This window comes from Heteronotia binoei, chromosome 6 (assembly GCF_032191835.1).
Source record: "Heteronotia binoei isolate CCM8104 ecotype False Entrance Well chromosome 6, APGP_CSIRO_Hbin_v1, whole genome shotgun sequence".
In the NCBI taxonomy this organism is placed as follows: domain Eukaryota; kingdom Metazoa; phylum Chordata; class Lepidosauria; order Squamata; family Gekkonidae; genus Heteronotia; species Heteronotia binoei.
Window position 1 is genome coordinate 34,241,855 of NC_083228.1, and position 25,093 is coordinate 34,266,947.

General features: G+C 40.5%; 1 protein-coding gene across 3 annotated transcripts in view; it reads left to right on the forward strand.

The window, feature by feature from the left end:
- Positions 1–25,093, forward strand: part of PCDH15 (protocadherin related 15) — a 475,582-nt gene that overhangs the window by 297,334 nt on the left and 153,155 nt on the right. For all 3 annotated transcript variants that reach the window (XM_060241241.1, XM_060241242.1, XM_060241243.1), the window contains exons 19-20: positions 1,549–1,854; positions 3,998–4,222. In XM_060241241.1, the coding sequence (XP_060097224.1) occupies positions 1,549–1,854; positions 3,998–4,222 (531 nt within the window). The remainder of the gene's footprint in view (positions 1–1,548; positions 1,855–3,997; positions 4,223–25,093) is intronic.

A 25,093-nucleotide genomic window follows, 5' to 3' on the forward strand; every position in this document is an offset into this window, starting at 1 on the left:
ATTCAATCTTGCACTTTGGCTGACAGCCAGCTCTGTGACCAAAGCTTAGTATATATTTGTTTTGTAGCAGTTAGGGTTGCCAGCCAGCCAGCCTGCAGGTGGAGCCTGGGGATCTTTCGCTTTTACAACTGATCTCCAGTTGGCAGAGATCAGCTCTCCTGGAGAAAATGGCTGTTTTTAAGGGTGGACTCCCTGGCACTGTGTCATGCTGAGGCCCCTCCCATCCCTAGACCACACCCTCTCCCAAATCCACCCCCAAACTTTCCGAGTATTTTCCAATGCAAACCTGGCAACCCTTGTCTTGCTTGTTTATACTATAGTGTTCAATCTGGTTTGTTTGGAAAATTTCTGTAAATTGCTTTGAGTCCCTTTAAGGAAAAAAAAGCAGCATAAAATGCCCAAAGTAATAAATACTGCCCTTAAATTACTCCTTTAAGTATCCTCCCATACTGAGGCATTGTAGTTAGATAGCCTTTTTAAAGGATCACATAAGTATGATCACTGCTTTTTTTGTAGGAAAAGCCCAGCAGGAGCTCATTTGCATATTAGGCCGCACCATCTGCCCTGGGAGCACATGGCTGGTGCATGGTGGATCAGACCAGCTGGAGCCCTGGCCAGCCCAGTTGGAACTCCACTCCTGTGGGCTCCTCCACACAAAAAAGCCCTGAGTTCATAATGCATTTGAAAAACCATCTGACGCCCAGGGAGTATTCTGAATGACTAAGCAAAGATGGGTTTTGTAGGTTAAGTTTAGAATATTAGTGATGGGGTGAAGGGCAAAATCTGTCATTAACTTTAAAGGCAAAAAATAACAAAAGTTTCCTGCTTAAAGCCTAGCTTTTAAACTGAAGCTGCTCCCTAATAAATTAAATAGCCTGTTTCCTTGGAGAGGGGGGGAGGAATCCTATGTGGATCCAATCTGTCCTTCAAGAAGGGTAGTGCAACCAGTAGTTTTCCCCCCTCCCTATGGCTACAGCCTTCCTTGTCTAGTTAGGGCTCACGTTGTGTCCATGGGTAAGGGTTCATGGAGTGGTGTTGGATCAGGAGGATATGGTAGCTTGTGATTGAAGGAACAGGACAGAAGAGCTTGCCAGCAGGTAAAGCAAAACTTCAGATTACACAGCTAGTTCTGGAGTGTCAGAAGAAAGCATTGAACTTCAGGAAGTAGCTAACATGGACCATTCCACCAGCACCTACTGGCTTAATACTGAAGTACTGTCTGTGCAGGTGGATCTGCTACCCTCACCTTCAGTCCCTAATGTATATTGACCTGGATTCTGCCTGAACATGCAATCACTGCTTCACTTTTACGCTCTTAGACATTAATGTCCAAGGGACCATTCTAAGCAGGTCTAATCAGAAGTAAGTATTGTGTTATTCAATAGGTTTTTTCCCCCAGGAAAGTATCTGTAAGATTACAGCCCAAACTGCTTAAGTAGGAATTTCTCTGCTATGTTGCATCTGCCCAGGAATCTTAGTGACAACTGGGAGAATTCATGAGTCCTGGAGGCTTCTTTCTATTATTGTATTTTTTTTCTTCCTTTTTAGGCTACTGACCCTGATGCCGGAACCAATGGACAAGTCCGCTATAGTTTGGCAAACTTTAACCATCTTTTTCGCATCACATCTAATGGCAGTATCTATACATCGGTGAAGCTAAACAGAGAGAAAAGGGACTATTATGAACTCATTGTTGAAGCAACTGATGGAGCTGTAGATGCCCGACGTACAACATTAACTCTGGGAATCAAAGTCCTGGATATAGATGACAACAGCCCTGTGTTCACTAACGCCTCCTATACAGTGTCTATTCCTGAAAACATGGCCCTGGGCACAGTCTTCCTACGTTTAGAGGTAAGAGAGGCATAAGCTCCATGGATATTATCAGTTCAGTTGATTCTTTCATAACCCTGTAGTGCCAAAAGACCCATCTAGTTGACAATCAATTAAAACAAAAAATTAATATTACTTATTATGGGAGAATACATTAAAACTCCTGAATGTGCTATAACACATATTAGCTGTAGCTTATATAAAGCAGAAATAAATTATGGTAGTATTTGTAATAAATTAATTAAAAGAACGTTCATCAATATTTGAAAAATTGATTAATATTAAAACATCTTGATGCTACTACAGTTTTTAAATTGCATTTTAAAATTAACTTGCTAAACTATTACTCCTTATTAATTTTAACATCTGTTTGAACCTAATGAATTCCACTTTCTTTCTTACATTATTCGTAAAATGGTTTACAGTGCAATCCTAACAAGAGTTACACTTTTCTGAACCTATTAATTTTAGTGGATTTGGAAAGGTTAGGTTTGCACTGTTACACTGCAATTACACTGCAATGAATAATGCACTTTCAATCCACTTTCAGTTCACTTCCCAACTGGATTTTACTCTATGAACTGGCAAAATCCAGTTGGGAAGGGCACTGAAAGTGGATTGAAAGTGCATTTAGGGTGTGTGATTGCAACCTTAGTGTGCTACAAAGAGAGAAATCCTAAGCAAGTCTATGCCCAATCCTACTCAAGTCTCTTTGATGATGCTTACTCCCAGGAAAGTTTGCCTTCCTTCTTCCCCAGGGGGAAGCAAAACATAATTTCTCTGAGCCCTGTGCCCTCACAACCCCATTCCATCCACAAACTCTTATGAGTCCTGAGACCATTTCATTTAAGGAATGCCATAAATAGGCCATATACTAGTAATGAACTTGCTGCCTGAATCAGGTCTCTCTGGACCTCATGACCTGATACAGTGTATTGTTTAGGCTTGCCAATCCCCAGGTCCCAGTGAGGGTTCTCCCGCTTTCCCAGGCTCCCTCCCACTCTCAGTCAGCTGGCCGGCAGGGAGAAGCCCCGACCCCACAGCCACCATGTGCCTTTCCACCTCCAGAGGCTTCAGACTCCACTTGGAAAGGCTTCCTCTTGGGATGGTGTATCTGTGTCTTTAAGGCTGAATGGGGGCAGAGGGAGCAGGCAGAACAAGATGGCTGCTCCCAGTGGTTGTGAAAGTAGCCCAGACTCTCTGTTGGTTGCACAATCTTTTCAGAGGTCATTTGCATAGGAAAGGTAAACTTGAACCTTTGGTTGCTCTGTGTTACTTTGAAGAAGTTGGAAGTTGAGCAACTTGTGAGTAGAGGTGCCAATCCCCAGGTGGGAGCAGGCCCTCCCTCTCTTCAGAGTTGTCAGAAACGGGGGGGGGGGGGGAGGGAGGGAAATGTCTGCTGGGCACTTCATTATTCCTTATGGAGATCAATTCCTATAGGGTATAATGAAGAATTGATCTGGGGGTATCTGGGGCTCTGGAGGGGCTGTTTTTTTGAGGTAGAGACGCCAAATTTTCAGCATAGCATCTGATGACTCCTCAAAATGCTCTCCAAGTTTCAAAAAGATTTGGACCGGGGGGTCCAGTTCTATGAGCCCCAAAAGAAGGTGCCCCTATTCTTCATTAAAAGATGTTCATTTCCTTTAAATGTGATGACCAGAACTCGCTTTGGAGTTCAATTGCACTTGTCACAACTTTACTTATGGCTCCACCCCCAATGTCTCCTGGCTCCACCCCCAAAGTCCCCAGATATTTCTTGAATTGGACTTGGCAATACTAGTATTGTTCCCCATCATGCCTGGACCCTGTCCTGATACAGGAATAATTTAAGAATTGGGAATGAGAATGGTAAATAGGTGAGCAAGAAGCTTGTTAGCTTAGTACATACCCAGAAGGATGGAGGAAGAGAGGCCCCAGTGGCCCTAGTGATAATCTCTTCATATATTTGGTGCTGTCTTTGTATTGGGCTGATTGCTTCCACATTTCGCAACTCGTTAGAGGGAATAGAGGATATTTGTGTTATGATTTATAGCTCATGACCATCTTTTCAAAATCCACTTTGAAAAATGTTATTCGGATAAGTTAGAAAAATAATAATTTGGAGTATGCGGTATTTTTGTCTTCTAAAATGCATAAGCCAGCCTCTGTTCTTAATTACTTCTAGGCTAAAGATGTTGACCTTGGGTCAAATATTACTTATGGAATAAGAACCCAAGAAGCACGAAAGTTTTTTTCCTTGAACAAGTTTACTGGGGAACTCTCACTTTTAAAGCCCCTGGATTTTGAATCATTTGCTGACACAGATGCAACGTTCACATTTTTAGTGGAAGCCTTTGATATCGGTGGAACAATGCCTCCGGGTCTTGCTACAGTGACAGTGAGAATACGGGTAAGAGTCATTATTTTCCCCCAGCTTCTGACAATCCACTGTGTACTGCTATTAAAAAAGAGGTCCAAATGTGTTTTAGAAAAGACAGAGAATCCCATGAGAATTGTTTTTATTTCCCCGTTTTTCAACAATTCCTTCATTCTGTATTTGCATAAATTTGTAGACTTCTTATAGTAATAACTTGTTCACATTTTGAATGTACAGTGCTAGCAAATATAATTGTTTTGCAAGTGTGTATAATTACACAGTTATGCCTTGGCACATAGTGTGTAACAAAATTAGATTGGTGAATCCTTTAAAATCCTTTGAAATAAATGTTTAACTGAATTTTTTGCCAAAGTAGCAGCATCTGCATTTCAGTTTAAGTTTAGATAAACTAATTGTTTTGGAGCCTCACTTATGATTCAACTGTTAGTGCAGATTACAGTGGAATTTCAGTTTTTACTATTATGAAGCTTGAGCTTCATCAAAGAAATGCTTCCGCTATATAGATGTTATTGCATCTGTAGTTTATTGTGCAATGTGCTTGCCTTATTTTGTATGCCTTCAAGGGCCATGGCCATTTTGAACTGTGAGTGGATGCCTCATGCATTACAAGGATAGGCTGCAAAGTGAAGTCTGATGTGACAATTGAGTATGGAAAAGCATGCATGGTTGCCAGGTCTTACCTGGCTGCTGCTGGGGGGACTGTCCTTACGCACACCAAGTGTGCACAGCACGATGATATCACCTGGAAGTAATGTAATCATGCCAAGTTGTTCTGGCATTTTGGTAAAAAAACTCTATGGAGCCATAGAGTTTTTAACACAACTGCTAGAGCATCCCCACGTGACACACCTGGCTTAATTACATCACTTCTGGGTGACATCATCATGCCAGGCACATTGAGCGTCGATCAAGCTCATCAGGAGCAAGACTCCTCCCACCAGGCAATCCTGTGCTGATGGGTTGGAGGCCTCCAAATTGGGGGGGGGGGACCCACCCCCAATGGGCATATGGGAACCCTAAAAGCATGTCTCATGTTGATGTGCTGTTTGAGTGGAACTGTAAGTGGCTACAGCTTCATTATTTATTGTATGATGCTTTGGTGATTAAGGTTTGCATAATATGTGATGTGTCCTTAATGGGATCTGAATATGGTTTTCTCCAGGCCAGTGTTTTCTTTTCTGCTTTTTAAGGGTATCAGATTAAGGCTTTATGGAGTCTTGATCAGTTGGTGTACCTTTTATATATTATAAGGTAGTTTCTCCTATTTCCTGACCCTGTACCTCTGAAGCCATCTCCTGCTCTTACAGCACAGTTTTCATTTTTGTTTAGAAAATCCCTTCTTTTTACATTTCCCTGATCACATTTCTTTTTTTTAAAAAAAATCCCTACATTTCTAATGCATGACATTACATTCAAACATAATCCCAGTACCAAATTTAAAGGGACAAGCCAACACAAAACAGACTTAGTTGTCTTTATTATATTTTCTTTTTAAAACAACTTGCTTATGGTTTTGATTGAACTTTTTCCTTTGGCAAACTTACACATTCCTCTGTCAGAATATTAACCTAGATGCATTTAGTCTACCCTTATTAAATAAAAGCTGAACCCTCACTTCCATGCATAGACCATGTCCTGAGGCTGGATTAATTTAAGAATTGGATGCATGAGAAGGTGAGAGGTGAGTGGGTGGGTTAGTAGATAGGCAAGCAAGAAGCATGGCTATTGATGATGATGTTGCTCAGTTGAGCTTTTCATTCATGTTGATTGGTTACTGTCCTTCATACGTTTTTTGTGCACCACCTCAACTACCTGGCTGACCTGCTTCCCCAAATAAATAAATAAATAAAGTTTAGGGAAGGTGGCCAATGCAAAACTAGTTCATTCAGAAATGACCAATGTTTACCTTTTTAAGAAACAATAATAAATGTTAGGATCTTAACCAATATGCATTGTTTTATTTTACATAAATTGCACAGTTGGTTTCCAGTTGGACAGATGTTCCCTTTACTACCCTGATTTTAGCTGAATTAGTTTTTTCCTCTATAGATTTTTAGTGTTAAAACAGGGTTTTTTTTAAAAAAAAAATGTCATGCTAGAATCACTCTTGCTTGGATAGCCCAGGATAGCCTAATCTTGTCAGAACTTGGCAACTAAGCAGGATTGGCCTTGGTTACTGTTTGGATAGGAGACCACCAAGGAAGTCCAGCATTGCTGTACAGAGGCAAGCAATGGCAAACCACTTCTGTTAGGCTCTTGCCTTGAAAACCCTACAGTCAGCTGAGACGATGGCAAAAAACCAAAAAAGTTAGAACCAGAGAATGAAGGCAACAGGTTGGATCGTATGGATTCATTCTACCAGCAGTGGTGCTTTCCTTTAATTTAAGAAGCCTTCCCCAACAGAAGATGATCTTTGCTGCTAAAGGGCTTTTTGTAACAGGGAAAAATTATTTGTGACAGGGGAAATTCCCACTGCTGCCAAAACAGACTAGTGAGATCCAACCTAAAGATGACTTAATTTTTAACATTTTTTTTTTTAAAAATAGGGTTATTTGTTGGACTTGTCATAAAGAGATCTGCTGTAGTCTCCCAAGCAGCTCAACATTGTCTAGTGAGTTCCTTTTCTACTATTGCTACTGATTACCCTTCAGACAGTACTGTCTTTTATTAAGAGACAATGTAAAGATTATAACAAACAAGCCCCAGGATGCTTTGTACATTTCTTTATGTGGCAGCTGTTATTGCGTGGAGACTCCTTATCATGGCAACTCATATTAAAATGCTCTCCCTGCAGTAAGAGCTGCCACAAAATGTAATTTAAAACAGACTCCATTTGGCAGTCACAGCACAGTCACCAACCCGAACCTTTTTTTTTTGTTGTTGTGCTTTAATCACACAAGAGCAATTGCCTGTCTACCCATGCTTTTCATTTTGGACATTTCTGTATTTCACATCATTCAGTGCTTATCACCACTGCCATTCAGGATGATAATACCAATGGCTGTCATCATCATCTGGTCAATTTCTGATGTGACCTGTAATATGTAGCGGTTTGGTAACTCTCATCTCTCAGGTGTGATTCCCTGGATTGGGCCAAAGAAATGAAGGCATCTGGACACAGCTATCAACAATTTTCCATGAAAAAATATGTCATTGGAAGGAAGAAATACCCTACTTAAAGGAATACTTATTCCTTTACTGACAGGAGATTTATTTTTGGACAATTGCCAGAGGAACTTTCAGAATGAAACTTCTAGGGACAGATATGGTAGCTGCCACTATTTAGCTAAAAGCATATCTCCACTGTCATCACCTGGGATTTTATTCATGTCCAAGACACATATCTGGCAGCTCTAGCTGCTGTTCCCATTGTATCAGATTTGGTTTCTGGGTGTGTGTGTGTGTGTGTGTGTGTTTTTTAAGTGTGTTATTTGAGAGAGTGAGAGAGGTCAGGGCTTTTTTTGTAGCAGGAACTACTTTGCATATTAGGCCACACACTCCTGATGTAGCCAATCCTCCAAGAGCGTACAGGGCTCTTATTACAGGGCCTACTGTAAGCTCTTGGAGGCTTGGCTACATCAGGGGTGTGTGGCCTAATACGCAAAGGAGTTCCTGCTACAAAAAAAGCCCTGGAGAAGGTGCTTAACTTCTATGTGCTGAACAACTCTAACAATATACTCTCTGCACTGAAATTTTTCCCTTGTCTTTCAGGCTGAAATAGAGTTTGAGGGGGAATTTTCAATCAGAAATTTAATAGATGCTACTTTCTCACACACTTAATGAATTTCTGGCTTAGGCACAGTGCTCCACACCACAGTGCCAACTGTAGTCTACTCTAAGTCCAGGCAGAAATTCTACAGATGGAGGTTTCTTTCTCACTTAGTAATATATGCCTAATGAATTTCTGCATAATGCATCAAAAGAATGATCTTTTTCAGTGTGTCTTAAGTAATTGAGCTGCACTTTAAGCTCGATTAATTGAGCATCTTTACAATAATTTAATTTATTTATATATTTATACCCTGCATTTTTCCCCAATGGGAGCCCAGAGTGGCTTACAACATCACTCTCCCTTTTTCCATTTTATCCTCACAGCAACAACCCTGTAAGGGAGGTTAGGGAGTGAGAGAGAGACTGGCTCAACATCACCCAGTGACCTGCCATGGTAGAGTAGGGAGTCGAACTTGGTTTTCCCAGAACCTAGTCCGACACTAACCACTATACTGCACTTAGAAGTCAAACTGTTATCGCTGGCACGCTAATATGTATTATGGGAAGAAAGAGATGGATAGTTTTTTCTCTCACCATTATATAAGAAATAATTTGTTGAATAACTGGATGAAATATAAGAAATATGGTAATGAAAGAAAACCATTATGGACAGTGCAAGCAGAAGTGATAAAAATAACAGCTGAGACAGGTGAGGAAAAATGGTTGTCATACAATCAACTATTAAAAATACCAAGTGGCAAAATAGAATTGAAAACTGCTGTGGAGTTGAATAACAAATACGATTGGTTTCAAATGCAACAAATAAAGAGTTTGGTGGAAAATGGTATTAAAACTGAAGGAATAAGACGAGAGCAAATAGAAATGGAAAAAGTTCTGCTTGAAGATAATGAAAAATTAATTTCAAAAACTATAAGTTACTTTTAAAATGGACTACAGAAGATGAAGTAGTGAAATCTCAAATGATTAAATGGGCAATAAATGTAAATAAAGAAATACAGATGGATACATGGGAATATTTATGGAAGAACTATGAAACTTTCAACATGTCAGAGTATTAAAGAGAACTGTTTTAAAATGATGTATAGATGGTATATGACTTCTAAAAAATTGGCAAAGATGAATAACAAGATGCCAGACAGATGTTGGAAATGCAAAAAAACATGAAGGTTCTTTCTACCATATGTGGTGGACTTGTGAAAGAGCGAAAAAGTATTGGCAGATGATCCAACAAGAAATTTCTAGTATCTTGGGATATGAATTCAAGAAAGCTGCAGAGACTTTTCTGTTGGGATTACAAATGGAAAAAATTCCAAAAGAAGATAGAACTATAATTTGCTACTTGCTTTCAGCTGCTAGGACACTATATGCACAGTTATGGAAGCAAGAAAAAATACCAGAAAAACGGGATTGGATTGTAAAAGTTATGACATGGAATGAGATGGACAAATTAATAAGAACTTTAAGAGACAATGATTTAGAAGATTTTAAAAGAGAGTGGAAAATTTTAGAAGTTATGTAGAAGATGAGTGGAAAGTAAAAGGACTTTGGACAATTTTTGATAATGATTAAACTTTAGAAGAAATAAGAATATTAATTTTAGTTTTTAGTAATTAATGGTACCTTTTAATGTTAGTATTTTAAGTAAATAACACTGGCGGGGGTCAAGTAACAGGGGGAGGGTGATTAGAAAGAAGCATATGGGATAGATGAAAAGAAGTTATTAACGGAAATTGTTACCATATGTTATCAATAAAATTGTTTAAAGCAAAGAAGTCAAACTGTTATTGTCATCTTGAACTAAGGCCTAGTGCATACACAAAGGCTGCCACATGGATGCCATCTTTGGTTGTTGCTATGCAACTGAAAAACTGCTAATCAAACACTGACAGCATCAATATTGGGTTTCTTTTCTTTATGCCATTGCAAATCCAAGGTAGATCAAATCATTGACAAATCCATGTGTGTAGCCACTATGCACAATAAATCATCAATCACCACAGGGTTACAGTAGTTTATGAAGTACTCCTAAATAGCCTCTATGTGGCAGTCATTGACGTTGTTAGCCCTAAGTATTGTGAGTCGAAGTAGGGGTTGCAAGCTTGAGGTGGTACTGAACTAGTTATCCGATTCTTCCTCCATTACATTTAAAAATATGCATTAAAAAACCACACATACATTTTCATACACATTCAAAGCTACTAGAATCAAAAGTTTCTCCTTCCTAAATTACAAGTCTGTTCCTAATTTATGTCGTAACTGAATGCAGTTAAGTATATAATTTCCCCACAATCCCTCCTGTGTATTAATTCATTTTATTGATTGAAAACCAGTAAATGTTTTTTTACCATGTTTCAAAGCTACAGCTAGAACATTAATAACAGTATTATATTCGTTCCAGCTCAGTTAGATTCCTCCCAGGTAGGCTTCTTCCAAGAAAATACTATTACCTCCCTGCACAGGTAGCCAGATTCTATTTCCCTTACATCAGGGTTAATTTAATCAGCCTAATATAATGTAATGAATCTACAGGGATCCATTAGCATTCACTGAAGGTTTTTGCCACAAATGAATGTTACTCTGCCTCAGGGAGGTTAAACTGTGTCTAACAGTGATGATATTTTGCCAGAATGAAATCATACTCATATTACAGCAATAGCTTTGTATAAATGGATATCCCAGTTTTTTTACCACCTAACGTATCACACGGAAAAAACAGTAGTGTGATAAAATAGTGGATCTTTGTCACTGAAGAAGCTAAAATAGATTTCCTGGGTATTGCAGACTACATGGAAATCACTTTGGAATCTTGGCCTCCACAATTCAAATGTATAATGAATTAGATCATAGAGTAGTCAGGCTAGAAGGCATCTTCATGGTAATTTGGTCCAGCCACCTGTACTGAATTAAGACTAACAGTGCACAAAACTGTATGTGACCGAGTTAAAATAAATCACTGCCAGAGCATGGTAGAAGAAAGCCCACAATAACTACAATGATTTAGGGTTTAGTGACTATTTCCCCACACCATGTTTTCTTGTTCTGGAATTTTCTCAGCTTCCATTCCAGCCACAGGACAGATATGGCATTGCTTGCCCCCATGAACAAGCTTTCCAGGCAGCTGGATTGAGGTGGGTAGGCACTGCTGCTTCTGTTAGATTTCATGGCAGTATTCAGTGTAATTGATCACAATCTCCTAACCCACCACCTCGCCGATGCAGGAGTCTGTGGGGTAGCCTCAGAATCAATACCAGGCTTTTGGCACCTTAGGTGAGGCTACCTACTTGTGTCCCCCCAGCAGAGCTGCCAAGCACTCCTCAGTGCACCTGCTCCCTCTCCCCACCGGCCCCAAGTTCAAGTCCTGCAAATTAAAATAACCTTTTTTCAGCAGCACCAACCACCACAGTGTTTATTCTCTTGCTCTTATTTCCCAGTGTATTTCTTAAATTACTCTCTTCTCCCTTGCACATGGGCTTCATCTGCGTGTGTGCCTTCAGCTCCTGTGACAGCCATTTTGTAGTTGCACTCACCCCTGTGTCAGAATTCCAAAGGTACACATAGGCTCTAAAAGGTTGGGAGCCCCTGCTTCAAATGGTACTGTGACTTCTTACATCTAGAGACACTGGTTGCACCATGGTACTTCTGAGGTGGGCACCAGATAAACTCACCCACTGCCAACCTAGATTATATGCTGCTGTAATACCCACTGGAAATGACCAATTAAACCCTAAAAGCATGCTGAATCCTTGCAAGAAGACAGCAAAGCAAAGTTCTTACCAGTCATAGATGGCATAAAAAAGGTTGGGGGGGGGGGGGAGAGAAGAAGTAAAAAAAAAAACCCCAAACCTGAATGGGCAAAATCACTCTGATGCCTAAAAATATACCATGGCCCAAGAAACCCTCTGACCTTTATCCCAAATGGTTCCCTAGTGAGCTGGTAGGGCGGTATGCTCATGCAAGCCGGCTTCCATGCACATGCAGATAGAACTGCATACGTAGATAGGGTGCTATAGATACACTTATCCAGCCCAGTCCATCAATTGGTGCTATGTGCTGATAGACACGTAAGATACCCAAATGACACTCATAGGTATAGGGAGCTGGATTTAGGGAGCTCCTCCACCTAGGAGTTATACCCTTCTAAGACCATTGAAGTCAGTGAGGTTGTAACTCTGTTTAAGATTACACGGTTAGTGTCTGTTAACCAGAGCAATTGTGCCTGTCTGAAGTGCATGCAGCCCTAGCTATAAACATTTTGTGTGGAAATAGATTGGCACCATGGGCTCAGCTTTTCCTCCTCTATTAAGACCTTTTTAAAAATCAATAATATGCTTCCTCAGACTTCCTTTTTTGTTAAACTGCCAGCCTACTCTTTCAGTTGTACAGAAATCCTCTTTCTAGTTTTCGTTTCCTTTCTCCCTCCCCCCCCCCCCGCCCCATTTTGATCTCTCCTCCTCCTCTCTCATAAAGATTCACTCTGGTTCTTATGACCTTGCGCTTATGGCATCGAGAATCAGTCCTTTTCTTGTACCCAAACTATCCCATTATCCAAGTCTTCCTACATACGTTTATGACCCGCCATTTACATTGATCTCACTTCTATCCAATTTATTGCCTAGAAACAGGAATATAAAGTATATAGTTCAAGCTGGCAATAAAATACTCTCTAGTCCTGAGTAGGCACTATTCCCACTTCGTTCATTCTTTCTCTTTCATGGGTTCTATAATACATCCACTCAACACATCCTTTTAATGACAGTGCTGACTGATTTCTTTTTCTTTCTTTCTTCTATTTTCCTTTGAGGAGAGGGGGGAGAACCAGAACACTGGACTGGACTTGCTAGAAGAAGCATGAGTAGTTTTCAGACTCCTCAACTTCACTTTGGTGTTTAATTGTCTGCATAAGCCTTTCATTGCCTTGTACACTTGACTATGAACATTAGTCCTTAATTTAAATAATTAGCTTCTTTAGGGCTTGCAGAACATTAAATATGAAAAAGAGGCCATTGTGCCATGTTAACAACATGACTGCAATTAGTTTAAGACTGCTTAGTTTAAAAGGAGAAAATAACAGTATTTCAGAGTATTGATAAGAAAAATGGCCAGGATGGAGGGTGGGGCTCCTGAAAAGTTTTTGCGACAAAGCAAGGACTTTTGTTGAGCAAAGTGTACCTTCCTTGGCAATACTGAGTCAGTAACTTGGATTTTGTTTCCTAAATTTACATGTTACATTGTTGAATATACAATGCTATATGAAGCAGAGTTACACCCTTCTGAGGGTGTAATCCATGATTTTAGAAAGGCATAGCTATCTGAGGCAATGTTCCCTCTAAGCCACAGAGTCTTGTGAGCAAAAATTGTACTTTGTGAGCTACTGGTATTAAATTTGTGAGCTACTGTCATTGAAAGTTGTGAGCTACTGCATAAATTATTATGCTCTGGGGTCATCCTTCTGAGCTAAGACAAAAATGTGTGAGCTGGAGGCTAACTCATGCTAACTCAGTTTAGAAGGAACACTGGTCTGAGGGTATATAGTCTGAGGGTATAGTCCATGGTTTTAGAAGGGTATAGCTGTTCTTAGGACTTCATTTATAGCCTCAGTCCCAGACCAATCTGGAATTTATTGTATAGTATATGGAAACTATCCAGAAAGTATTCTGTTGCAGTGGGGATGAAAGTGTTACAGGAAGATGAAAGTGAACATCTTCCCCCTCCTCCATCTGAACAGATGGGATGGGGAGTTCCTTAGGCTATAAGCACAAGAGAAGAGGGGATACTTTTGGACACCAGCCATGAAATATCATTGCAAACAGTTGTGAAGGAGGGGATAGTGGCAGTGAGTAAGGGTTGATAATATTTCATGGAATTATATGGCTCTTTTAATCATCAATCACCACTTTAAAACAAATAAAAATTGAGCTGAGTTACAAAAAAAAAAATGCGTATATTATTTTCCTAGAGCTGCTGGAGAATTATTATTCCAGTCTATCTTAGTAGGGGCTTGTTACTTTATGTGATGCAATGCTTGTGGCAGTGTTAATTTTGCACTATATTAGTGAATGCTACTTGGCTGAATTTGATTGCTTTAAGTAGAGTTACTTTTTTCAAACACTCTGAACCTCCTTGCTGCTGAATATTCTTGCCTCAGATCATACAAATAAGTAAGAATTAATTTAATCAGTGGGGGCAGAAGAAACTGAGGATCATTATCCTAAAAAGATCTTGCATTCTAGTGTGACAGCCACACAGTTTCACAGAAGACAGAGTTAAGGGCTGGACCCAGAATAATTTTCCAGCACCAAAACAGAACTTTCCTGTTTCCCCCCTCCCACGGCAGCCCACTATTCTCCGTGAAATGCTACTCCTGGGTTATAGCGGACCCAGAGGAGCAACATGAGGGAGACTGCAATGGGAAGGGGGAAATCAGTGGACATTGTTAATCTGACCTAGACCCAATCCTTATAAGAGTGTTACAAGAGCAATGAAATGAAATCATTCAGCAGTAAAGGGCCACTATTGAAATTATTATTTGGTCCATATATTCCCCTATCCAGGGCTTTTTTGAGCAGGAATGCACAGGAACACAGTTCCGCTGACTTGGCATCAGGAGGTATGGCCTAATATGCAAATAAGTTCCTGCTGGACTTTTTCTACAAAAAACCCCCTGTGTGAAACAATGGTGATATCAGGGGTGTGGCCTAATATGCAAATGAGTTCCTGCTGGGATTTTTCTACAAAAAAGCCCTGCTCCCATCCAAGTGAACATAGTATGTTAGAAGTATGCTGTTGTGCAAATCACTGCCACATTATTTCCTCCTTGCATCAGTAACCAGTCCTATGTTTCTCTCCTCAATTTTTTTGAAAACGTGCAAGGGAAGGTATAAAAGTATGGTGTATGGCTTTTAAGTAACAAATTCTTGTTTGATATTACGTTTGAGAAGTTCTAGAGAACTTTCCAAATAATAGACATCATGAGAACCCTTACAGGTAGTTCCTTAAGAAGAACTTACATTATTGAGAAAACTCTTAAAAGTAGAGCCCTAATACCTAACTAGAGACATTACTGTAATGAGAAAAGCCAGCTGCTCTCAGGACCAGTGTTCCCTCTAAGCTGAGTAAGCGTAAGCTAGCTCACAGATTTTTAGCCTCCAACTCACACATTTTTGTCTTAGCTCAGGAAGGATGACCCTAGAGCACACTGTTTTATGCAGTAGCTCACAATTTTAATGCCAGTAGCTAACAACTTTAGTGCCAGTAGCTCACAAAGTAGAATTAATGCCCATAAGACTTTTCAATTCAGGACATATCTTCAGGGGAAACAGCAGCTGTTGATCCACTCCTACTTAGTGCATGTAAATATCACATTAATAGTAGTGGTTGCTGGAGAGGATGCTAACTATTTAGAGTAGTCAATTAAGGAGTATTTCTGATGTGTAAGTTAGCAATTGTCATGGTCTGTTTCATAGTGGAGTGTCTTTACACTCTACTGATCTTTTTTTTTTTTTAAATGGGCATTTCTATTGTTTTGCCAGCGGCAAAAGGAGTTTTAAAAAGTTTTTTAAAAACAAAACCAGTGGTTCTCTTTCTGAGTCGCAGTGGGTGAGGCCTGTGCCATGGCTGCGTCAGAGTGCACAGCCAGCTGGGCACACAAGGAGCATGGAGCCGGAGGAAGAGCAGCTGGTGCCAGGGAAGCAGAAGGCAGCACAGGGTGGTTGTGGTGTTTCAGTTGGTCCTCTCATAAAAGTTGTTAACTTATTACAACTTTGGACTCCCCCCACCCATGGACCCCTGTGGCTATTTGCAGTTTCTGTTTGCTACTCCTATTTTTGCGGCAGGACCTGCCCTTGGCCCCGTGCAGCTGTCTCTGGGGGCAGCAGGAGGACCCGCGTTGGGCTTGACGGAGGCGGCAGAAGTGATGACATCATTATGATGTCATCGGTGTGCACAAAAATATCATACTGGGGGGTGGAGATCGAGGATCAGCCTAGGGGTGCAGGCACCCCCAGCCCTGGGACTGGGAACAAACAAGGTAAATGCAGTTTGTGGCAGTTCGTGGTGTGCCCAGTTTGCATACCATAAACAATCATTAGTTTTTAAAAGCCAAATGAACTTGTTCAATTCATGAGGTTCATCATGGCACAATAGTACAGTAACACCCCCCTCCCCGTGTGCTACACACTGATGGGGTGTGAGATTTATGGAGTCTGTGTTACAGTCCTCCAAAGAAAGTGCCCCATCCTCCACTGTTTCCAATGATTTAAGGTGAAACCAGAGAATCTCTCAGAAACTGAAGGGGGGCATTTTTGGAAGCCTATCAGAACCAGTGCAATGTGTCCAACAGAACCAATGCCATTGTGGCAGTGCAAACCCAACAGGACTAAGGTCATGCCAGAGAATCTCTGCAGCATTTTAGCAAGACCAGCAGAACCAGTGTGATGTACACAGCAGTACCAGTGCAATCAAAGAGTGCTCAGCAGAATCCAGTGCCATTGTGAATATGCCAGCTCAACAGAACTGATGTCTAGCACAGAATCACATCAAAGCAAAGCAGTGAAGGTGTAAGCCCAGCAGAACCATTGCAACATACTAGTGCTCAGAGCAGCTTCCAGGCATAGTTTCTTCCAGCTAAAAGGCCTTGAACCAATATGGGGGGAGACGAGATTCATCGTGCCCCCCAAGCCTTAAGGGGAATCATCAGAGATGAGGGGATGAACTCTCTCCTGTGAGTATCATAGGTCCCCACTTATATTATAATTGGACCTGTAAATAAGCTTTTTGTAAATACGATTTTGTAAATAACAAAATCAATTAAAGTTCATCATAAATAAAAAAACACCAGTATCACAAGAAATACAATAATATTTCAGAACCACTGAAATAAAGACTGCTAAATAGGATTGCTCTGATTTGTTAACCCAGTCCCATGAGATCTCACAGGCTAAGCAGGGTCAGCCCCGGTTAGTATTTGGATTGGAGACCACCAAGGAAATGCAAAGTTGTTACACAGAGGCAAGCAATGGCAAGCCACCTCTGTGCATCTCTTGCCTTGAAAGCCCTACAAGGTCATCATAAGTCAAATGTAACTTTATGGCACTTTCCAATACCACCACCACGAGAAGAGAGAATAAGAAGAAATTGGATCTATACCCCGCCATTCACTTGGAGTCTCAGAGCAGTTTACAATCTCTTTTCCCTTCCTCTCCCCACAACAGACGCCCTGTGAGATAGGTAGGGCTGAGAGAACTCAGAGAATTGCTCTTGAGAGAACAGCTCTGAGAGAACTGTGACTGACCTAAGGTCACCCAGCAGCTACATATGGAAGAGTGGGGAATTAAACCTGGTTCTCACTGATTAGAGTCTATGCTGTTAGCCCCTACACGCAATGGGCTTGATCAGGATTTTCTGAAGCCATTTTGCAGCTATCCCATCTGCCTTCTTGATTGTAGCAAGTTCAGCCGACACTCTTCTGTCAAAGTCTTGGCAAAATCAGTAGTAAAAATCAGTCAAAAAGTAACAAGAGCTCTTTAAAATGTGAGATCAAATGTTACCTTAACATAAAAATTCACTTTTAAAATATAGTTTTAAGCAAAGGAACATGAACCTAGCCTCTCCAGGTAGCCTCAGTGTGCAAGTAAGCTCATGTGAAAGAAGACAGTCCTGGAGGTATTCTAGTTCCAAACCATTTGAGCTTTTGAAAGGGAAAGTCAGCATTTTGAATTAGCAGCCTGGAAACAAACTGAGAACCAGTGAAGATATATCATAATAGATGTAATGTGTTCTCACCAGCTCGCTCCTTTATACATGAGTCAGACCATTGATGTGTCAAAGTCTGTGTTGTCTGTACTGACTAGCAGTGGGTTTCCAAGGTCTCAGGTGAAAGTCTTTCACGTTGGCTGCTGCTGCCGCTTCATCTTATATAGCCAGCCAGCAGCTATTGGAAAGCATCTTAATTGCCATGATTGGTTAGTGACTTCATTGCCTCTGTGAACAACATCAAACACCGACCTCCTGCAGGACTTGTTGAAATTAGTGGATGATACAGAAGACTGAACTGATTAGTTTTTGGCTTGGCTTTCTTTCTCCTTGTTTCTACACTGTGTCCTATTGTATCCTTCACTAACCTTGCTTATGTTCCCACATTCGTGATGTCAGTTTCTTATAGGATAGTCTTCCTTAAATATTGTAAAGAGTATTTGTCCTATCAAGGCTTTGACAGAAGGGTGTTGGCAGCTCTTGCTAGAACCAAAATGACAGCTGGGGTAGCAAAAGAAATGGCTTCGGGAAATCCTGTCTAGCAGTCTTTATTTTAATTGTGGCATAATTCCAAGGCTAGCAAGACAGAGTTCATTCTGTTCTGTCAGAATTCATGGACATTCCTCCAGTATGGCAGTCTTCATGTAAGCTTAGGCATTCAGTTTGATAGAAAGACATGCCTTTGCCTACTGTTTTTAGATTCCACCTAATGCAACCTGAAGCAAGAACTAAGGAACGCAACATCCCCCCCCCCAATCCTCCTCCTCATTATATGAAAAACAACAATGTCCAGCTTTGAATTTGAGCCAACTACAAGGAAGGATATTTAGAAAAGTTATAAAGATACTAACACTCTGTGCTACACAGCGGCCAAAACCCAAGTGCCATCAGGGGATCCATCAGCAGGGTCAGAACTTCAGAAGCCCTCCTACTGTTGCCCCCAAGCACCAAGAATTTAAAGCATCACTGCCCCAGATATACTGTTCCACTTATATCTTGTGGCTAACAGCCACTAACTTTGCATTAGTGGCATAAAGCCTATATTGCTTTTCTTTCTTTTAGGGATTATCTATATTCAAATGGTTCAAATTCTTCTGCCTGAATCCTGTTTTTTTTTTTTTTTTTAAATAGATTGCCCTTTGGGGACCTCTGAGTGAGCTTCAAAGCACCTCCCAACTCCCAATGATGACAGAGTTGTCTAGATCTCAGATGTTTTCCCCTTACACCCAGGCCATCGGCTCCAGGAGTGGACCACGTAGCTTGGAGCCCAGAGAAAATGAGGCACACTTTTTTCCCCATGTTCCCTGCACACTCTTTTCCACAATCCTCTAGCCATTGAGAAGGTGCCACCAAAGAAGAACAGAAACAGAGAAGCAGTAGCTATCTGTGGATGGGGGTGGGCAAGAGGGAAGGAAGTGAAGGCAGGGAGGTGGGATTTCACTTTCCTGTGAGGTTTTGCAGGTCACCGTCTTGTAATGCCTAATGTCTATTGGATGTTTCTTACTTCTTGTGCTTAGAGTTTCAGATGAAGAAGCAGCAATAAACAACAGCTGTAGTACAAGTAGAAAAGTCTCAAGACAAGTCCACGTGTATACATTAGATTCCATGTGTCACAAACTGGGCTTCTGGGAGTCCATAAGTACTTTGTAATACACTGATGGTTGTTGGGGTCTACTTGTTTTACTCTAGGAACCCTACTTGTCTGAGAGCACCAAGGAGCTCATTGTTACTTAAGTTATAAAACTGAACTTGTTATAAAACTGAATGGGTTTGGTGTAGAGAGAGCCAGTTTGGTGTAGTGGTTAAGTGTGCGGACTGTTATCTGGGAGAACTGGGTTTGATTCCCCACTCCTTCACTTGCAGCTGCTGGAATGGCTTTGGGTCAGCCATAGCAGAGCTTGTCCTTGAAAGGGCAGCTTCTGTGAGAGCTCTTTCAGTTCCACATACCTCACAGGGCATTTGTTGTGGGGGAGGAAGGTAAAAAAGATTATAAACCGCTCTAAGACTTTGAGATTCAGAATAGAGGATGGAATATAAATCCAATATCATCATCATCTTCTTCAGTGCAAAGGTTTCATCATAGAGGTGGAGAGACAGACAGCAGTAGTCAATGGGAGTTTTCAAATGAATATGGAAAACGTAGGTTCTCTATGATTCTTGTTCTATGATGCTCTATGACTATTGTATAAGAAAATTCTGTGAGTAGCACTGAAAGGTTTTTGAGGTCCCTCCTCAACTCTTGCTCAGCATGCCTGAGGCTAAAAGCTGTTAACCAATAACTACATCTTGCTACCATGGCACAAAATCTCTTTCCAGCAAGAGGTAACATTAGTTTGAACTTGGATCCGCACCTTTTGAATTGTGGTCATATAGAATCCTATACCTTCTGACACTTGACCTTGTAGACTGTGCTCAGATTATCAAACATATTACTTAAAACTTGCTTTTGAAGTGAGCTCCGTATTGGTCTGAGGACACTAAAAGACAGATGTCTCCAAAGGGCATGTGCATCTTACCACAGATTTTGAAAGAGGACTGTCTGGTATAAGGCAGGTGCCAGTGAAAAAAAGAGGGGGGGGCATTCCCTGGAAATCATTTCAGCAAAATGTCTTTGGGTTGCTAAGGATTCTTTGGTTGCTGAAGTTTGAAAACTACTGTTAGATTCTACTTGAATGTATGCTGTAAGGGCTCATGTGGTCAAAAGAAAGTTTATTTTACAGCTGCCCTTTCGGCTGTTCAAAGCCAATAAGCAGAACTTTTTTAGGTGCTGAGTGACCTGTTACATTTCGGTCTCTGATTTGAGAAGGATGGAGTCCTCCCTGTTTACTCACTTTGGGTATAATTTCTGCCAGAATGCAGCTGTGCCATTTGCTATGCCCTGGGCTTTAACATTGGAAGACATGAAAAAAGAGCAAATGAAAGTGCTTAGAGAGCATTTCCTTAACAATGGGTCAGCAGAGAGAGCATATGCATTGCCAGTATGCACAAATACGGATTTGTTTATACTCAAACCAAGATTTCTTTTAAAAAAGTTAACTAATCACAACATGTAGAGCTAACATTTTCATTCTTTAACAGAAGAACAGGGCACTTGCTATGGCTGGATCATTAACCATGGAATATTACAAAACTGTGATTGTCTTTTAAGAAATGAGCAAACTTCCTCCCATTTCTCATACTACAGGCTAGTTGTCTGTATTTAACAAGTGAGACTTCCAGATCAGAGAGTGCAGATTTTGAGCCTGGTATCTCTTTTTCTGGAAATTTAGCATGGTTTTGATTTATTTCCAGGGCACTTTACAGATGAAATTGCTAGCATCTGGTCTAACTTGGGTCCACACTGTAGATGCAAGCAAGGCTCTTTCCATGACTTTGTCCTTTTATGAGACATTTAAAGTTAGGCAGGACAGAATGCCCAAATAAAATGTACACAAGACTATGTGAGTAAAATATATATTCTAATCTGATATATGCCAATAAAGGCTTGTGTTTGTTGAGTAAAATATATATATTCATGCACACACATTTGGCTGCATTAAAATTAAAAACCACTTCCTTTTTAAAAATCTTAGATATATAATCATGCTGTCACTTGTGCAAATGTTTGTGCATAATTTGCACACACACAAGATGATTTTCATCAGGGTTCATGTGAGCACAGTATCCAAATAGCAAGTATGTAATAGTTCATTGAGAGACTAGTTAGGCAAGACTAAAGAATGGAGAATGCTGTTATCTCTGTATCTCTGCAGTTGTTCATGATTCACATTTAATTTACTTCATGCAACAAGTTCAAGGGCTTAATCACAAGCTGAGTAGACTTCAATCAATTTAGAAGGTTTTTACTCTATTTAGGATTGCAAAGCAAATATATTTATCATTATACAGTACATATATATCACCACTGTCTATGGTCTAATAATAGAATTGCCAGTTATGGCTTGGGAAGCTCCTGGAAGTTTAGAGGCACCGTGTGGGGAGGGTGGAGTTTGGGAGCAGGAAGGAGCTCAGTGAGGAAATGATGCAGTTTCCACCCTCCAAAGTTGCCATTTTCCCCAAGGGAATTGATCATTGTAGCCTGGCGTTCAGTTGTTTATTTATTTAATTCGATATATATCCCGCCCTAACCCACCGAAGGGGGGGTCAGAGCGGTTGTAATTTAAGGAGAAGCCCAGGACCTACCTTAAGGTTGATAGTTCTGTTCAAAGACCATTTACTGAACTGCCACTGCCAGATTCAGCAAATGCATACTGCAGCTGCACTTCCTAGGGATACCAAGTCTCAACTAGGGGCAGGAATCCCCTCACTCATCTGCTATTCCCCACCGTGGATCAGCTGGCCAGGGGAAAAACTTACTAGCAATAGGGGGGGGGGGTGTCTAGCCTGGCTTGGCAGTGATGTCACCAGCTACATAATGATACCACTTCTGGCATGCACTGGAAGTGACATCATCTTGTCACTGGTGCTAGGTACTCTTATATTTGGGCAAAAACTCTATGTACTACAGAGGTTTTTTGTCAAAATACCAGATCACCTCACATCCCCAGCGGTGCAATGATGTAACTTCTGGTGCATGCCAAAAGTGACATTCCCGTGTTGCCAGCAATATCACTGCAACATCAAACTGTCTGTAAACACCCCCTCCCCTCAGCAACCCTAATCCCACCGTGGAATCCTTTCTAAGCCCAGCTCTATGTTCCATTTAAAAGACTGACTACAATCCTCTTTTAATTCTTTAAGATGTGTTTATATTTCTTGCGCATCTTACATATGTTCTATATAACAAACTTTCATCTTTTCTTCCTCTTCTAGAATTAGTAAAGCCTTTCTTTTCAATAAAATTATAGGCTAAACACCCATAACTTTTCATTTTATGATGGTATAATTTTGCCTAATTTTTACTGTTCATGTATAAATTTACAGCGACTGTGTCCTTTCCGTAAATTGCTTTTATAGCCAGTCCTTCCAGCCTTTTTTTAATTTCTCAAAAGATTGCTCCCATAACTTTTTTTCAAGTAGTAAACTCACTAAATTACAAAGCGACTGAGAATCAAACCACATCACCAGTAAAACTCTAGAGTAGAGTTGTGTGGGACTGTATCACTTAGAAGTAGATATTGAATATTCACAATATTGTAAATGTTCTTTTTTCCCATAGTTTCATTAATTTATTAGTATTCAACATGCTGTTGGGATTTTAAAAAAAACATGTGAGGGGGATGATTCATGTAATGTTCAGCCAGAAATCTGTGACAAATATCTCTGATTGTGGTGACTGATCAGTCCTTAAGTGCTTATATTTCTACTGCTGTGATCTGGCAAGCAACCTCCATGCACTTGGATGAGTAGAATTAGTTGACAAGCCATTGTGCCCAGGGCTTTTTTTTTTTTTTTTTTAGAAGAGCCCAGCAGGAACTTATTTGGATACTAAGCCACACCCCCTGACATCACCATTGTTTCACACAGGGCTGTTCTGTAGGAAAAGCCTAGCAGGAACTCATTTGTATATTAGGCCACACCCCCTGGTGCCACGCTACCCAGAACTGTGATCCTGTACGTTTCTGCTTTTTTTAAAAAAAGCCCTGATTGGGCAATATTAGAAATAAACAGCAATAAGAAGGGAATAGAGCCTTAGGAATGAATCCTTGGAAGTTCAGTTATACAGCTGGCAGAAAAGTTAGTGAAATTCCAAGGAAGTAAAACCCACTGTCTTTTTAATTCAGTCGTCATAAACAGTAATTTTGTGGCAATTTAAGGTCTATTAAGTTTTTTATTCTAATGGAAGCTTACGTATATTGCTTCCACGCAGGGATTTTTGCCCAGGCAAAACACAGCAAGCCCCAACTTTATTGAGGAGCGTACACATGATGCCATGTCCTTTCCAAGCACAACTTGTGGGGCTCCAAGGCTTTTGGAGCCAGAGCAAAGAGAAACCTCTTTTGCTCCAACTTAAAAGGGAAATGGCATACCAGCTGTATGCGCCATGTGAAAGCTCTGCCTGCAACCAGACCATGGAGGGAACAGTGTAGGATTGCCAGGCACTGCTGTGAGGCTATTGCAGTGCCAGTAAATGGAAAATATAAACTTTCAACAAATCTGAAGTAATCCTGGGTGTGAACTAATTGACTGAGCTTGACGGCAGGGTATGCTGTGGTATTATCAGGGTTACTATTCTGGGGCTGCAGTCACACATGCTAAATAATGCAGTTTCAATCCACTTTCAATGCAGTTTTAAACTAAATTTTGCCAGTTCACACAAGTAAAATCCAGTTGGAAAGTGCATTGAAAGTGGATTGAAACTGCATTATTTAGGATGTGTGATCACAGCCTGGGTGCCTTTTAGTCCATGTTTTTTAGAGCTGTTCATATAGGATCTCAGCATCTGTAGTGACCAGGGTGGTATTCTCCAAAAGACTTTCAGTGGTTCCTTAGAAAGCAGTGCCTTGGAAATAATTGGGGGTACAGGTGACATAGGGACTGACGAGAGAGTCGATGTAGCCTGAAACTCCACTGTGATTCTGTCAATGCAAATTGTTAAGAGTTTGGCTAAAAGAGAAATAATATATCAGTAGGTTGTTTGCACACTTTTCATACAATCTTAGAAAAACATTGGGCTGTTGCTAATGGATGGCTTATACAAAGGGAATAAAAATGATATCCTCATAATACACAGTAATGGTGTGAGTAGTTCCCATAACTGTCAAAAGCTTACTCACAAAAGCAACCTCATTTGAACTTATGTAGGCATAACTAATTGTTAGATTTAGTTAACCTAAAGTTCAGAAGGGCTTTCTGTGAGCCACCATAACTATAAAATCTTCCAAGGGGAGAACGGACCATTACTCTAGTTCATCTGAAACATTATCTGCATGAAAGCATCCCAGGATACACTCAAGGACCACCATGAAAAGAAAGAAAAATAAATGTAATAACTTTTCTTTGCTCGCAGTGAGGTTTTCTTCCAAGTAAATGTATTTAGAATTGCAGCTTCAGTTTATTCTCCAAGGAAGTAGAGCTTTTTTTTAAAGGAAGTATCATAATTCTAAAGCCTCAGGACAGTATGGGATACATCCAAGTAGGCAGCCATGTTGGTCTGAAGTAGTAGAACAAAATAGGAGTCGATTAAGACCAACTTAGTTTTATTGAGAACGTAAGCGTTCGTGTGCATGCACACTTCTTCAGACGAGGAATGAGGTACAGTAAGTAGAGCCACATATAGCTGGTGGGGTTTGGAATAGTGGTACAAAGTTAAAATCCAATAGAATAGTAAAATTAACAAATTCAGAAAACCTTTGATCTGGGTTGTATTAGCGTGGGAAACCATAAAACAGTAACATGTTAGAATGTGAGAATGCCTGTTAATTATTCTATTGCTAATAAACCTGGGTCAAAAAGAGGGCA